Source organism: Thunnus albacares, chromosome 4 (genome assembly GCF_914725855.1).
Source record: "Thunnus albacares chromosome 4, fThuAlb1.1, whole genome shotgun sequence".
Lineage (NCBI taxonomy): Eukaryota > Metazoa > Chordata > Actinopteri > Scombriformes > Scombridae > Thunnus > Thunnus albacares.
Window position 1 is genome coordinate 23563363 of NC_058109.1, and position 18294 is coordinate 23581656.

General features: G+C 39.1%; 1 protein-coding gene across 2 annotated transcripts in view; it reads left to right on the forward strand.

Annotated features, from left to right (window-relative positions):
* The first annotated feature begins 2707 nt into the window (after positions 1 to 2707).
* Positions 2708 to 18294, forward strand: part of mdfi (MyoD family inhibitor) — a 28824-nt gene continuing 13237 nt past the window's right edge. The window contains exons 1-3 of one of the 2 annotated variants that reach the window (XM_044350218.1): positions 2708 to 3217; positions 4823 to 5039; positions 15750 to 15887. In XM_044350218.1, coding sequence (XP_044206153.1) covers positions 4889 to 5039; positions 15750 to 15887 — 289 coding nt within the window. In that variant the 5' untranslated portion in view covers positions 2708 to 3217; positions 4823 to 4888. The other variant, XM_044350219.1, reaches the window with a different exon arrangement.

Here is an 18294-nt window from a genome sequence, read left to right on the forward strand (position 1 = left end):
ATGGAGCCACAATGTAATGTCAACAATCTTCAGATGTCTTTTGAAGCTTGTATTTGGTTTATTTATGTGACTCCTCTATTTTTATTACACCATAATTGCACAGTATCATTTCTGGCTGATGAGATGATATCAGGAGAAAGACGAGAATTTCCTCATTAACACCTTTAACGTATCCTGTGAATGAGCTGAAATGAACCCTGAATTTTAATTTGATATAAATTGAGAGTTGCTTTGTCCCATCCTGTTAAAAAAATCCCCTGCAGTGGATGACAAACTGGTAAGTTATGCATGTAAAACAGCAAGGGGAGCAACTGTTTGCAATGTGTTGAAATGAATTAGCTCAAAGAGACTTGAAATGCCGCTCGTCGTTGTTAATGTATTTGGTAAGTTTGCTTAAAATCCTCCATTGGTGGCATTTATTTTCTGAGCAGTGTCTCCACAGTAAATGATCTTTCTTAATTTCAATACATGTGTAACTAAATATTCAGTTCATAAAGTGAGTCTGGTCAGCTAAACTGTACTAAGTTAAACACAGCATGCCTGGATTCCTTACACAAACTGAAAAACAAACAAAAGATTCCTGCTGGAGCAAGACCTAATGCTACCGTTGCCCACACAAACTCTGACCCTCGTGCCCAGACAGATTCTGAGCCCCCACAGAGCACGAATCCTACAAACGCTTCACTGTCAAAGCCTCAGTGGTTCAGATGAGTGATTGTACGCACAAATTGAAAAGGAGGTTATCAAGTTGTTAGTAAAAATGAAGCCTGTCTCAAAAGCCTCAGAAGATTTGCTGCTGTGAATTATCCCCGTGCCCCTGTCACGCCTTCGAACATCAATCACAGAAAACACTCTCATCAGCTGCAACCTCCAGATGTCAACATGGCATGAGCAGACAAAGGCCTGCAGTATTTTTCTGTATTATGTGTGACCCAAGAAACAAATTTTTATATTTTGGTCATTTATTTTAGTTCTTGTGCAAGCCTAAGATAAACACAATGAACGTTTTACAACATTTTTCAACAAACCCTGCGGTTTGGAATATTATAAAGTCAAACTACTCTCAGTGTTACCCTCAACAACCCTGGAGCTCAGCTATGGTTTCATCTGTTTATCGGCAAGTTATTGCAAAAGATTTTGTTGAAATTTACTGGCCAGATTGCCTCAAGGATCATTTTGTTGGATTATCCTCATTAAAAACTTATTTCTTTCTAAGTAAAATAAACTACATAACATGGAGTGTTTTTCCATTTGATATTTAGACTATCCTTTTGTCTTCTTATCTCTTTCAAAACATTTATTATCACTGGGTTACTAGTGATATCAAAACTCATAATAATGTGAATGTCGGGTCCTCTGATGACCACACCTGCATCACCAACTGTTGAAAAGAGACATGTTGAAAAGAGGAAAAACTGGTTGAGAATATTAGTGACTTAAGAAGACTGTCAAAGGTCATTATATTTACAATGTAAGTAGCACTAAAACACTGGTTTGACAGCTACTAAAAGATTTACAGAGACAGAGGTTTTCCTCTATGAATCACTCTTCAGTTGTCTCTTGTAAGTCCTTATTTGAATGACTGTAAATGCAAAGATATACAGTACATGTTATCTAGCCTCCGCAGTCAGTTTGTATTTGAACTATTTTAGCTTTTTTTATCCACTACAGATGCCAAGTGTGATACATTCAACATGTATTGAAGAAATCCAAGAGAAAGAAAAAGAAATCGTCTTTTTTTGTCTCAATTTTCATTCCAGTTACAAGAGTACAAAATTGTTTTTTCAGTGTTGTTTGTTTATCAGTAAAAACCCTCACTTACTGATGATCATAGAGATGATTGTTATCAGTTAATTATATGTGCCAAGTTTATTTTCAGTATCTCTGTTTTTTGCATGGAACTAATGCTGGAATTTAAAAAAAAAAAACAACAGCTCATGTCAACGACATACCGTTATAAGGGGGAGTGCACTTACAGTAGAAGTGTTTCTTCTGTTGTTTCACTTCTATTACTGCGATGAATCATGAGTCATCACTGACAAATTAACCTAATTCAGTTCTCACACAAGGCATTTTAGTTGGCCTCATGCAGGAAATAATGAGTGAAGAAAATTCCCACAGTGAATCACAACAACATAAAACTAACAACACTGACCCTGCACCAGAAAAACTAAAGTTTGGATCTCTTGTCACGTCAGAGCACAATACATATAGCATCCTAAACAAAAGCCACTGATTTGAAGATGTAAACATGTTACTAAACGCTATACACTATAACCACAAATTGTTCTTGAAAAATATGTTCTAATTAATTAAATGATTTTTTAAAAAAAACATCATCTGGCTGATTAAAGGCACCTGGAGATATTTTCCTGTGTATAATTCACCTATTGTTTTTAACAACTGAAAAGATACAAATACTGTATCGCAACAATGACCCCATATGGAGGGAAATATGGTTAATTTGCTATAAGAGATTAAAATGCAGATACCATATCTTAAATAGTGATCATGCTTTTAAGTAATTATGTAGTTACCTGCATTATTGCCATCTTCACAAAGTCTATTATTAATGAGAAAACATATGGTTCCTGGTCTCATAACTCCTCATGAAAGCTAGCCTAGTGCTGCTGTGTCTGGTTCGGGTTAAGGGGTAATTATATGACAGTATAGCTCAGCCCAACTAGTTTCTAGCCTGGAGGAAGCACAATCACTGCTGACTGTAGTTTCCTGTCCAATAGTTGCAGCACATAACCCTGAGGCACGTATAGTGGGAGTGCAGAGAGTAGAGAGACCGAGTGCACAGGACGGATACTGCTCATTTTAAGAGTTTGAACAAGTTTGGGAAGGCGGTGTAGTTAGATTTTTGTGTGCAGAAACGTGTGAGGTGAGAAACCTGCAGTCCAGACAGAGTGCTCAGCGAGCTGCCTGCAGAAACACACAAGCTTCCCAACATCTGGTCTGCTGGAGGACGGGGCGAGCCGGAGAGAGAAAGTTGGGAGGCGGAGAGAAAACTATCTCCGCTGGAGGAAAATGCATTGAATTGGGAGTTTAGGTCACCTACATGAACCGGGGAGAAAATTCGTGGTCGTGTTAAAGTGACAAGACCGGAGGGAAAGAGGAGGGGAAAGGTCTCGGAGGGTGAGAAGTCCATCTGGAGCGGTCAGAGAATGAATTAGCCCAGGCTCGGTTGCACCGTGCCCCAGCCAGAGAGAAGGTAAGAAGTTGTTTTCCTGTGCTGTTGTTGAAGTTCAACGTCAGTTATCGTGAAGTATAAATGCAGGCAGATAAAGGATCCCCACACTGAGCTGAGCTCGGTCTGAGCATGCAGGGACTCGTTTTGGGAAAGCAGAGCGCAGACATGCAATAAAGGTAAACACAATACGTCCGTTATTAGCTAACAGTAACATTTAGTATGATTATAAGCTAAAATTCAGCCTGAAAATCTTTTGGGAAGTAAGACGTGGGTGTATATATTTAAGTTAGAAGTTTGGCACTGTTTTTGAGTGTGTGGTTGGATGTCATTCCCTTTTTCTCGAAACTTCTCACAACTTTTTTTTACTGTTTAAAAACATAAATTAGGCCCTTTGCTGCTTTTTTTTAATCTTTTTTTTTTTAGGGTGATGTAGTTTTTATCTTTCAGATACGCACACGGTAAACTTCGCTTCATCAAGCGTTTTTCACAAAAACCTGGGTAGGTATAGTCGAAAGTTTTAGGGCAGTGAGTGCGGAGCTCCATCGCGGGGGCGCGCAAACAGCTGTCCAGTTGCTTTGGTAGGGTAGGCGCGCGCCAAACACACGTTGGCACGTGACACATACTCAACTTGTCCCGTCTTATTAATTAGTTAGACTGTAGATCGCTTCTGACCTCTTTAATATATCAGATAAAAGACATTTAAGAAGTATAAAGAATGGAATAACTGAAAGTCAAACTTTGTAACAATTTGGTAAGAACTAAGGCTGTAGTCTTGGGCCAAAAATAACTTTCAGCCTATTATTATTTAAGTATTATACATTCTTTCTGTTATACTCTCCTCTAACTACTTGAATAATGTTCTCCAGCAGCCTTAAATTTATTATGAAGTAGATTCAAAATTTGATAAAACAGTTTTACACCCATCACATGTGTGTGGACATAATTTATCTGCTTGTTTGGGAGCTTTAATGAATCAGTTTCATTACTAAAATGATTGAAATATTCGAATCCAAGATTTCAGTTTTTATGCACTTTATGCACATTTCCTTGTGAGTCTGTATGATATATTGTACTTTGCCATCATTGGACATTTTGGGATCTATTGATTGGGATTATGAATTAAACTTCTGTGAATGTGAACAATGTTTAGTTAGCTTTTGTTTGTTTTGTTTTACTGCTCCGGTTTTTGTGTGTTTTAATACTTTTTTTTATTTTAGATGAATTACTTTGTTCCCCATCTTCTTGTGTTGCAGTCTTTTCCCATGTTTTAATGTTGAAATGTTTAATCTTGATGTGACCCTACATAAGCATCTTAGAATGTTTTAAAATGTTATAGATACATAAAACTACCATTATTATTGTGTATTTGCTCAACATAAGTTTAAAGATATTAAAAACAATTAAAATTAAGCAATGATTAGTCATTTCCACTGTGTTACCACTGTTTCAAGCAGCAAATGGTCTGTTTCTTCAGTGGTTTTCGAAAGACTCAAAGGGATTCATGCTGCTTCAAGTTTTGCCTGACAACACCTCTCACTATGAAGCACAGCTAAGACAATGAAAAATCTTTCATGTGACTCATGCAGCGATTTCTGTAATAATATTTAGGGCTATTTCCTCTCTCAGGCTCACTCCTTGCCCCCCCACCCCCCCACTCCCCACCTCCTCCAATAAGAGCCAGGCCTACGCCCAATGGATGAGGAGAGGAGTGCCCCTGCCATCTCCCCAGAGCCACCTGATGATGGGGACCCCAGTCCAAAAGCTCCACAACCCAGTTCACATTCAAACTTCACCACAGAGAGTGCAAACAGCTGCCTGAACCCAAAGCCATGTCCCAGTACAGGTAAGAAGGAGGCTGCAGAGAAAAAAAGTGACAAAAAACTGCTCTCCATCTGTTTGTGTATATTATTAGAGAGAGAACACTTGATGGGTTATGAGTTATGCGATGGGTCCAAACATGCCTTGAATAGGCAAATTTTTATAATTACTAACACCAAGCTGTATTATAACTCCTTTGTTGTTTTGTGGTTTGTGTGTGTCTGTATACACACAAGTGTGGCTGGCTCAAAGAAAAGTGAGACAGACAGTAGTTATAGAGTGATGAAGCCATTTATTATGAGAAAGAGGAGCTAGTGGACTACTGCTGAGAGAGAAGACTTCTCTATGCTCTCTCATGCATGTGAACCTCATTATGGTAGAAGGTTGGCCACTATGTGTGTGAGTCTATAGCTGTATGTAACACATTTTCCTTTCTTTATAAGCTGTAGGAGACCCTCTCACCCTAAAACAAGAACAGACTGATGTACTCACCAATGAGAAATTGGTTGATGTGGAATAGTCTAGTGTCACTGTTGTGTGTAAAACTTTAAGACTGATAATTAGTAATTGCAAATGGTAAGTGGAGAAGCTGACTTCTATTGATTCTCACTAAATACCAGCAAAGCCATTGTGTGTTTTGGTCGTAATGATTCATTAGGTCAGAGGCCTCACCACTGACAGACACAACAGTTGTGTATGAGTTGATAGGGGGTTGGTCTGTGAGGAGGGTGGGGGGGGGTGTGACGCCTTGGATGATCTGAGGGGTCAGGACCAATTCAGCGCTCTGGAACATTCAGAATCACCAATGGGACTCTTGGGAATTTGGGAATGAACCCATGACCCTTCCCCTTTGTGTGATTGGTCATGGTAAGGGTTGACTGGCAGTAGGGAGTGGACAGGAGGACCAACTCATAGCAATAGTATGCCTGAATGAGTCATCGGGGATTGGCTGAAAACGCATCAGTTTCCCTCAAGCTTCAGTGAGAAAACGACAGCTCTGACTTTGCAGGACAGAGTGCAGGTTCTGTGCGGTAATTAGGGTAGGTGTGGTTAACAGTTAGGGAAGCGTGCAGAGATTTAAGTGGCTTGTTGCCATGGGAACCTGCCACAAAATCTTCATTGGTTGATTAAGTTGTTTTAGTTTGTATTCTTTTTTCTTTTTTTTTTTGCTTTTTAAAGGCAAGTCTCAACCCAATCTTTTATGATTGCTGTGTTGAATTTGCAAAACACGGAATCCAACACGCACATCTCTTCTCTCTGCTACATTGTGGTGTACCATGATGAGTGTGAGTACAGCATCCGATTTAATCATAATAACCCACTAAAGAGTTTTAGAGTTATTAAACAGCAAGTTTGTGCCCAAACATGTTCTTGTGGCTGTGCTGACTTTACCTGCGCTCGCTCCTCAGGAACACCATCACAAAGTACACTGTGGCCTCTCCCACTAAAGTTAGACAGCTTGTCTGGCCGACTGGTCTAATGTGCATGTGTGTGTGTGTGTGTGTGTGTGTGTGTGTGTGTGTGTGTGTGTGTGTGTGTGTGTGTGTGTGTGTATAGACTGAGGGTAGGTTGGTGAGCCAGGGTGGGGAGGAGAAGATTGGTCAAGCTACCACTGAGGGCAACAAGGCCCTGCTTTCAGCGCTCATGATTCACCCCTCACCACCCATTCCTCTGCCTGCAGAGCAAGAGGGCAACACAACAGACACAACTACAGTGAGAACACACAGCTGAGAACACACACACAACACACAGGCACATATAAAGATCTAACTGAACACCATGAATGTATAATCAGAAATGGATAACTTTTTTCAAGATGGCTCCCCTTTATTCTAATGAAAGTTTCTTACCCAAAAAAGGTTTTTCTCTTCCTGGTTTGCCTCGACATTGTGCAGCTCATGACACATGAATTAGTGTTTTCAATTCCTTAATGATGTGATGCTCAAAAACACAGGGTTTTACCAATATTAAATCTTTGTGGTTTAAAAATGCAAATACAGAACAAAGAACTGACCTTGTGAGTAGTTGGAAGTGTGCTATACAGTTTCACTGACGTGTCTTTTATAATGATATTCTGTGGGGAAAATGTTTTCAGAGACGCAGTAGATTTTTTAAATTGCAGTACCACAGTGGGCCACTGGGTCAAAGTAGCAGCACCTCTGACACGTCACATCCGGCTCTCGTAATTCATGGTTTTGCCACAATGCTTTATGTATATGGCTATGGTATAAGGTGGGTGCTTGTCTGTGTGCGGATCAGCACATATAGCGTAGACACCAATATCACTGACACCTGCAGTTGAGCGTAATCTGATGCAACAAGCCCTGCAAAAAATAATGGCTTTTTCTCCTCAGTTTGGTTCAGACCATGTTAAAGGGTTATAGATTCATTTCTGTTGCACATTCTTAGGCCATTGTTTAATAAGAATTTTTGACCCTGTTCTGTAGTAGCCAATCACAATGCACAAGATTAGTCCAGAGAGAGCTTTTAGCCTTCTTGTCACCCCACAGTGGGATAACAGTCTTCTCTGCTGTTAGTGTGTAAAGCCCTGCTCAGTCATTACGAGGCCATTGAATGGTGGTGTGTGCTGACAGATGTGTGCCTCTCACTGTTGTGAGTGTTGCTCTCGCTCAGGCATGAAGATGCAATGAGGCCATCTGTTTGTATAGGAACCTCTTACCTACATATGTTAACCTTTATTCTTCATCCCCACTAGTGTCTTTTTCACTCTATTTTTTTCTCTTTCTCTATCTCTTTTTACCCGCTTCTCTGTGATTGTCTCGGTTTATCTCGCTTTCTGTCACTCTCATTTGTTTTTATATCATAATTGAAATTTGATAGTACAGTTTTCAAATCGCAAGAGCAGCGTTTTTAACAATAACTGCAGGAGGGGAACATTTTAGTTTGCAACTATTGCTTTTGACACCTACTGTTGCTGGAAATTTTATTCAGCTGTAGCTAATTAAAGTTTAATCCCACAAGTTGGCAAGTCTATGAAAATCTTGGCTGGTGTCTGGTCAATATGCTCTCTGTGTGCCTGTGATTTTACTATTTACCCTTGCTCAATGATCTTTTTTGGTCAAGAGAGAAACACCAATGTCGTTTTCAGACAGGTAGCTTGCAGTTATCATGTTATTAGTTAAAACTTCCTAGCACATCATACTGCATCATCGTCCTGTCTCTAAAAATACAGTTCAAACTGGTCACCAGTATCATTTGTCTGACTTCAAAACTTTTAGTGAGCTACCTTGACATACGTGACTTACCAAATGTTTGTCCTTATCAGGTTTCGTTGCTGTTATAAATGCATATATGACTTACATCATTATACTTAAAATGATTCTATCTGTGTTTACTTAGAAGTACATATTTCTCTACATTGACTGTTTTGAAAAGAAGAGGGTGGGACGACCTCAACAACAGGCAACTGCTCCATTTTATCTGAGTGTTTTCTAAAGAAACAAACTATTTGTGATAATGCTCGGTACCCATCTTTGTAGTCCACAAAAACAGGCCTGGAGTAAACTTTCTAGAAAAGAATAACAGTTCAAATAGCAATTGTAATATTGGTCAAATTACAATTAGATATTTTCCTTAAATTGCTCAGCCCTACTCTATATATTTTGCATCTGTAGGCTGTGTAACATTTGTGTGTCCATCCTGTTCATGCTCTTGTGTATGTGAAATGACTCCTCTGTCTATGTCACACTCCAAACTACATTTATTTTATTTTATCTCTCTCTCTTCATTCCAGTGTTTAGACGCTATTTGCCTCCTCGTTCCTTTCAGTAACTGAGGTTTGTTGAGGCTTGTGTCTAATTCGGTTTCACAGTGATTGAAATAAACCAGGAGTCATTTCAGGCATTTTTACAGCATATTTGAGCTACGAAAATGAGCATGCTTTTTTTTACTTCACCATCTCGCAAACATTTGAGAAACTGTTGCTGCTTCTGCTCTGGTGGCCTGCTCTCTCTCTCTCTGTCTCTCTCTCTTTCTCTCTCTCTCTCTCTCTCTCTCGCTAACTTGCTCTCTCTCACCAACTCTTTACTTGAGTCAGTCTCTTGAATCCTCACAACCTCTGTCATAAACTCTTGACAGATCGTGTCAACATGATGTGATAGTCAATCAGCAAGTAAGCTGTCGTGTTAAGACACTTGAGCCAGAGGCCAGTTACTGCACATTTACTGCCACAGTGACAAAGATGGCGGTAACCCCTTCATGTGTGCACTTGTTGTCTCCTACAGGTTCAAAAGTGGTGGAAGTATTATCCTATGTAGAACCCGACTGATACTTCTTTTGGGTACTGATGCCCTAGAAGAATACAAATCAGATAACAATTTATACATATTACACAAAGACAAAACAACATTTTGTGATAATGATGTTTCAGTGAAGTCTGAGTATTTTACAGTTGAATGATAAAATGTATTATCAAAAATGGCTGTAACAATATAGTTTAATGGTAAATGTAATTTAACTATGAACAAAACACATAAAACAAACAATGTGCCAGTCAAACATTTGTTGCTTCAGTATTCGTTTTGGATATCTGCCAACATACATGCTGATACCAATATAATAATCATGATAATAATAACAGCTTTATTTGTAAAGCATTTTTTTTAAACAGGACTGCTATTAAAACTGTAAAAGGATGAATAATAATACATCAAATAAAATACATGGAACTTAATTAAAAGCCATACTCAGCCAGGATCACTGATAATTAAAAAACCCTCTAGGTTAATTTTATATCCACCTGTTTTAATTATTACTTTCAAGAAATCCTGTTTTTTTCCCATCTGTTCAACATGCTAGACAGCTCTAAATACTACAATACCCAAGATCCTCAGCTGTCATTGTTATAGAGAGGAATCCAGACAGAGGCACAAATTACAGCTGTAGTTCAATTACAGTTAAAAATGGTTTGTCATTGCAGTTGGGAATGAAATATTGTCTTTCATGAGAAAGAATTTGAAGCTGTGTTTGGATGGTTCTTCATGAAATGTGCTATAGGAGTCAATGCTAAATGCTCACCTTATCTTTTTACTGTGAGTCACGTAACATTGTCTATGGAGAAAATGAATGGGACTTCTGGAACCAGGGGCACCTGAAATACCTCCTCTCACTTTGTAACTATTCCAGAGGTTAGGAATTCCCTCTAAGGAAATCTCAAGGCTAATATATTTGTGATAACCCAATATCAGGCTGCAGATGCATGCGTTAGAGCAGTGTATACATTTCCCATTGCTTCTCAAGATGTTTATTTCGATCTGTTTGTTAATTCACATGGTCTCTTCCTGACTAGTGATTTCCGTTTACCCTTGACTGTTTATGACTGTGAGACTGTTTGTCATTATTTTCATATGTTGTACAGTACAGCATGTGCGTGTGTGCATCTGGTGATGGTGTCCATGTTAAGCAACCTTGACTTCTCAGGCTCCTTGAGTAAGATGCAGCAGTGTTACAGTCAGTTAGCAAAGCAGCTGTATTTTCCCAGGAACCAGAGGAATCTCAGAGACAAAGTAACACAATTAAATACCCCTTAAGCCTGTTCAACAGCAGACAGTTTTTGTCTTTAATGAGCTTACACTGCTTCATTCTCTCAGCAGCTATAATCTCTGATTTTGGACATATTCCAGTGCTGCACTCTTACAGCCCCTCTACACAATGTGTGAATCTGTGTGTGTGTGTGTGTGTATTTGCTTTCAGCTTTGGGCTGGATGGCAGCGAAAACAATTGCTTATTCTTTCCTTTTCACTGTGTGTGTGTATGCATGTATAAGTGTGTGTGTGTTTGTTAAAGGAAACAAATAAAAATCGCACCGTTGCTGTAGTTGTGTGCTCTTTTCTTTGTATTATCCTTCATCCCGGTCAGAACTCCAGCGTTGCTGTGTGGTTTCAATCAGTTCCAGTCATTACTGTTGGCCAGAGAGCTACTACTGCGTCGTCTCCACTAACTGCACTCTGCTGAACATTATTCTGCTTGGTTGCTCTCCACCTCATTTCATTGTGTCTTCTTTCCAGTTCTCTCAACTGTTATCTGTATCCTTATGTTTTTAAGAGATGAGTCAGCAGGGTGTGAGTGTGGACACCCATTTGTTAGTGCACATTCAAGTGTGACTGCAACAGGGATTATTATCGATAAATCGATGAATCATTTATTCTTTAAAACATCAGAAAATGGTGGAAAATGCTCATCAAAATTTCCCATAGGCCCAGGGATGTTTTCAAATTATTTGTTTGTCAATCCAAAACCTAAAATTAGTCCATTTACAATCATGGAACAGAGAAATACTCAAAATGCTTTTTTTTCAAAATGCTGCTAATTATGAAAAAAATCTGAAGCTAGAACTAGTAAATGACTTATTGATTACCAAATTGTTGTCAATTGAGGTTTAGTTAATTGACCGTCCCTTATTTCAGCACCACTGGTGTAATTGAACACTAGACAGTATTAAAGAGAGGTGCAGTTAAACATTATGTTTGTGAATGAGTTTCACTTCAGCCTGTTTGCTCTTGTCTGTGGGTGGTGGGTGAGGGCACAAATGTACTGTATGTCTTTGCCAAAGGGATGTACACACCTTAGAGACGTCCTTTTGTATGCGCATTAGAAGTCTGTGCTGCTAAAGAAGTATTAGAGAAGCTGTAGGGACATGGTAGAGGTGGTTTGAAAGGCAGCAGGTAAAACTCTGTTCTCCCCCTCAGAGATCATACCAAGAGGAACAGCAGGCTGGTGATTTAGGATATGTCACATCAGTTGCCTGCTCATATAAACTGTACGTGTGTGTTTGTGTGTTGTGTTCATAATAACCATTACCCTATGTGATGCATATGTTTTTGCTTTAATAGTGAAGGTTGTGTTTACTAGAAGACTTGAAATTCCTCTGGATCGCCCCTTCAGGGCCACTGACACGTGTACATAGACCAAACTACAAGCACACATGCACACACACACACACACACACACACACACACATACACAGTCAAGGATGCACAAACAAATACACATACTCACCGACACGTGTAAACACACAGCCAGATCTCTTCGGCGGCTCTTGATTGCTCTGGTCTGATTTGAATTAGAGGCTCATCTTTCTCAGATCTCAGAAATGGCTCTGAGGTCGGGCGGTTTGGTGGTTTGATGCTGATGCCAACACACAATTGGTTGAAGGCCTGCTTGGATGGCACTAGGGGTTTGGTGGGGATGTGTTTAGCTCCAACAATCGTGGTTAAGAACGTTTACAGAAGGAAAGCTTTGACTGAGTCACAAGACCTACAGAATTTTAACCCATAGTGCTCCATTGGCATCAGTCTGAATGAGACTATTGTGTTGATGCATGGAGGGGTTAAGCTGATCACATGATTAAACTCTTAGTAGGCATGTACACGTGTTATACAGATATTCAGCTACCTGGTGTACATATGTAAGGATCATTCATTCTCCCAAGAAGGGCAGAGATGCTCCCTTTGACTTTTGTCACACTTCCAATGAGTTTGCACAACTCTTGTCTAGCTAAATCTGTGTTTCACAGATGTAGAAATTCTTCCTGATTCTTCTTAAAATGATTGAGAAACTGCCCTTTTCCCTTCCCGAAGTTTGCTTACACAGGGCTTTCGTGTGGCTTTGGTAATGACATAATCGCCCCCTGAAAGCAGCTTCCAAAGAATGAGAACAAAACAAGAAAGATGCTGAGTATAACCCACAAATGCCACCTAAAGCGCTTTTTGTTGAAATTATATTTCTGATCTCAGTATTCTAAAAAAAACCTGCCAAATGCCTAAAGTCATTAAAGTAAATTGTTGCCTGCCAGCACATATATGAGGTATATTTTTTAATGATCTTTCATCAGTATTTTGATGAAATGGATAACAGCTGCATGGACAATGGATTATAGGAACAGATTGATGTTGATGAGTTAGCTGATAACTGATTAACTAATAGTAGGAATATTATACATCAAATTTAAATGAATTATTACAAATACATGAATATATGTATGGTTGGATTTATTTTCTTTTTGCTGAAACCTTATGCAGAGTGTTAGGTGTATAATACGGTAAATGCAAAAAAAAATAAAATACAAGACAGTAAAATAAGGATAGATGGATGGGTTTATGTAATGATAGACATGTACAGTGCATGTCACTGACATACATAGCCTTTTATACACATATGTATCTCCGAAATAGACATTTGCCAGTGTCGAGGGCAACAGTTCTCACTAGTGGCTTTCATATCTGAAGGAGGCTGATTGAGACTAATGGATACAACATGGAAGACAAGGCCATAGAAATGGCTTCCACATGCAGAAGACAAAAACACAGTGTATGGATAGAGCTGGTAGCTGATGTAGGAGAGTAGCACTGGAGTATGAATTACATGTGTTTTATATATATATGTGTGTGTGTGTGTGTGTGTGTGTGTGTGTGTGTGTGTGCCACTGTCTAATAGAACGGAAGAGCAGGAAGCACTTCCCATCCCCTCAGGTCCTGTTTACGTCTCCTCTAACTTCACACGCACAGAGATCTCACTACACACAAAAATGCCTGCAAATACATAGACACATGGGAGCATAGGTAAACACTAATCCTCTGCTTAAGACACTGTTCCTCTTCATCAAGGTTAGAACACCTTACATAACCAAGTGATTCAGGCCAGTAGCTTTGATATACTTTATTTTCTAAGAAAATAAAGAGAGTATTCCTTCGGGCAGGGTAAGGGTGCTCAGAAATCTGGGTAATCTGGGTTCATTGTTTAACAATACAGAACATTACAAACATTTCAAAAAGCATCAAAAATTGAACAGTATTGAATTGATTCATTGAATGAATTAAATAACAGATTCACTGTGTCAACATTTTGAGCTTTAATTTTGACAAACATGACTCAGACTCATTGTTACAATAGTTGTCGTCAGTAAATGTAACACTCAGTATCATCATGGTTATTTTTTGTGAAGTTATTAGGTTTTGGTAATATGGAAAAAAGATATTACTATAATTATTATAGAGTTCCATCTATCAGTATGTTATAAATAAAACCTATGCTCATCTCATGGAGTCAGATGCCTTTTGTGTGAGTTAAAAAGTAAAAAATACGTATTAGAAGTATTAAATGTTTTTTCTCAGTCTTTAACAGATTAATTTTTGCCATCTTTAAATGAGAATTTTGTCATGATTTGATTATAGGGAGACTGTAAGAATAATACTGAAATCATAGTGCAGTAAATGCAAATTAAATTGACCCTCTCTATTGTAGATAATCTAAGATTATATAAAGTTTACTTATCCTGTAAGTAAAATGCAAACAGACAAAAAACAGGCAACACGTCATGTTAATAGATTTGTGTTTGCATTTTTATTTGGTGATCAGCTGATCATCATCAGCTGATCATCATTGGTGCTAATGACTTCATGTTCCTGCATGGACCTCTGATATGTACCATGTTTGCTTCTTGTAATGCTTTAATGAACTATGTAAAATTTTTCTCCCTCTACTGTGCAGATGTTGGCCTGTACTATCAGTACAGTAGTTGTATTTGGAAAAACACAATATCAGAACCAGATATTTAGACTCTATCAACTATTCAGCTCATTCTTACAATCACATTTTTGTTTTTATTGTGTCATTGAAAGAAAACACCTGTGTTATTTTGCATCTTTCTTTTGCTTTTGAGTAAAATAAAGTTTGCTTTTGCAGCTCTGCTCTACAGCTGAATAGAGCAGACTATACAGCAGAATGTATCTATAGAGTTATGCCAAATATGTGAAGAAATTTATTTGTAAGAGTGAAGAGGGAATGTGAATTTGGAGACGAAGAGTGTGAGAGGCAGGGGACAGGAACGAGAGAACAGATAGAGAAGTGAGCTGGAGTGGATAGAGTAAATAAACATAGCCGGGAAGTGTTGAGTCCATGCACAGGACGTGTGTGTGTGTGGTGTGTGTGTGGTGTGTGTGTGTGTGTGTGTGTGCGTGTGTGTGCACGTGTGTGTGTGCACGTGTGTGTGTGTGTTTATCAAACCCAGCTGGCTCCCATTTGCCCAGGAATGAGTCTGCACCTCTCAGAGGCCCAAGCCTGCCCTGCTTTGAAGGCCTCTGTGTAGTGTATGTGTTTGTGTGTGTGTGTGTGTGTGTGTGTGTGTGTGTGTGTGTGTGTGTGTATGTATGGCTGCATAGTACCAGTGAACACATAAAACACCCAGACACTGTATGTATATGATGTGTACATCCACTTATATGTCCATTTCAAACACACACACATACACGCACATATAAGTCCACTCTCAAACACAAACGGACACCCACGCACACACATACACCCACACAGATTTCAGGTTTCACAAGCGTGCACATAGACCCCTAAACAGTCCCAAGGGGTGTGATTTAACTGCTTCCAGATGCAAGTTCAGTACAGAGCACACACCAACACATAGACACATACACACACACGGACAAAATCTTCTGCTTTGTTGAAGTCAGCAGAACTACTCTGTTTAAATTAATTAAGTGCTGGTGGATGGGAAATGACATGGGAGGAGACATGTTTACTACAAGTGGGAAAACGGCTTGCTGCTGATACCTGATAATATCCACATGAAAAGCTGCTACTCATGCAGGAAATGTGAATCACCTTCAAAATAACCTTAACATAAACATAAGACTGTGTGGTCTCACAGACAACGAGTGTCTTTTTTAAAACTTTGGGTTTGTATTTGTGTATGTTTGCTTTTCAGACGTGGCCAACACCTACACTGAGCCCCTCATATTGAGGTCAAATGTCACCCCAGAAAGGTTGCTAGGCAATGATGGAGACAATGGCAAAAGCAGCCTCCCGCACTCTGCGCTTACGACACCCAGCAAGAGTATCACATGTGAGTAAATAGCACACTCTCACACAAAAAGTTCACACTTAAACACACAAGTGGAGAGAGACTGGTGAGTGTTTTATTTCCATTACCGATCATTGGTCTGATGAGTCACATAGTCCTGACCTTTAACAAATACATTTACACACACTGAAGAAATAGGTCAGGTAATCAAACACACAGACAGAAATATCTACATTGTCAGCTAAGTAGGTTAAGTTTGTGATTTCTGAACACAAGCAGGTCTGCACCTAAATCTCCACACTTAAAATGAAACACCTCTTCTCTTCCACTTCCTTCTGCTTCTCTACATTTTTATTCACATCACTCTGATTTGTTGAACCTGGGATTGTTGGGGTATTACCATGACAACACAAGGTGAGTTTGACTGGCAGTGTGGTTTTTGCCTCCATTTGTAAGTTTCCTGTAATTATCCAGGATTCATGGGACGTCATGGCAAAATGAATCCTAATTAAGTCTTAGATTTGATCAATAGGGAGCCAAAGTCCTGATGTCACATCCACCAGCCTCTGAAACTCAATGCAATCTCTCATTGATCAGTCTGCCTGAAAAAGTAAAATGTGTTTCTGGGGTGTCTACTACTGCATTTGCAATTATAATTTGAACCATTTGTGTTTTTAACAAAGTTAAATAACTGAATTTGTTTGCATTCATAAAACCTCCATCTTCCATAAAATTTTTCCAGTGCAACGAGGCGCTTCTTATATGTCATCATAACTGTTTGTTTGTTTGCTATTCACCCACGCTCATGTCACTAATGTCATCATTCCAACATTTTAGATGAAATCTCCCTGCTGTTTTAAAAAATATCGATGCGACCATGTAATCACAACATTCCTGCTTCAAGTCCAACCTTGGTTGCATGTCATCTTTACTCATATCTCTCATATCCTTTCTACTGTGGACTGTGAATAAATATAAAGGCAAAAATGTCTGAAAATAAATACAAAAACACCTAAAACATTTATCGTTAAATCTTTTGATCTGAGATGGTCTTGGGCTTGTGGGAAATGTTGTTTGTTAAAGGCCACTTATTCGTTTATTTTTCCTTATTTGGATCCCTCTTAGCTCAAGAATCGCCCAAGAGTCCAACTTAAAACAGAAACATTAAATAAACAACTTCATTACATAATTTTGTGAAAAATACCACCCATATCTCGAAAAATGGAGTGAAACACAGAACATACAGTTGAGCATGGTTATGTTCCAGGGCTGGACTTTTAGTAATGTGCGTTATTACAAATACAGATGTGATTTTGAAAGTGGTTTTCTTTCTTCTGTAACAAAACCTAGAGGTTCCGGGTTTGGCTCTCTGTTTGATGTCACTGTTTATTCCATCTGTGAAACCAGTTTTTGACTGATCCAACACAATATTGGTCCTCATTGCTGTAACATAAAATAGCTAGTTGGCAGTAGCACAAAAGCATGAAAATTGCCTAAAAGTGTCTCATATTGTGTGCGCTTTATTTACACTCAGCTCTCCAAGTCTAAACTACTTCCCAAAATCTCCAGCTGTCCAATTACTGCACTCCTCACTGGGTGTATCAGCGCTTCTCCACCTCAATTTGCTGGTGTAGACGGCCACAACACCTGGAGGTCCTCCTTCCAGAGTCAGATCATCAACCGCCACGACCCATTTCCCTCCCTAATATTACGAGTCCAATGATTATGTCTCAGCCAGAGTGAGACTCTCTTTCACTCTCCTTGATGTGCAGTCAAGGGATCAGTCACTCCAACCCTCTGTTTCAAAGCCAAAGGTTACAAAAGTATGCTATGTCATTACCCCACCACATATATTTTTCTTGCTTTCACTCCAGTTTGAAATAAGTAGAATCTCAACCTAATTCTCAAACTAGTCCTACTATATCATTTATTCACTTAGAAGACCAAGATCCACAATAATAACACCCACAAATCTCTAGTTGTCTCGATGCTTTGCCACTTACCTAAAAACACTATAAAAATTTAAAACATTGGTCTAAATCTGTCCTTCCTGTCAATTTAAGAAAAGGAGGGATGTCTGTGAAGATTCTCGGTCATCCAGGTCATGGTGTTCCAAAGAGGGTTGAATCGAGGACAACTGGACTCTGTTTGTAGATACCTGAAGACATTTCGCCCCTCATCCAAAGCCTCTTTCACACATGCAGTCTATCCTTGAAATGTTCAGGAACATGTCCTGCATGGGGATATGTGTGAATGGGAGCAGGGATCGATATTCAAGGAAATCTGTACTGTTTCCCACTTCAAGATCTAGTAACACCCCAGGGAAAATGCTGATACAGCTGTGTTGTGAATGAAAGCAGTAACATTTCAGGGACAAGCACGTAAAGGGTTACATCCATCTGACGAAAGACGTTTTCACGTGGAGCGAGCAAACCAATCACAACACTCC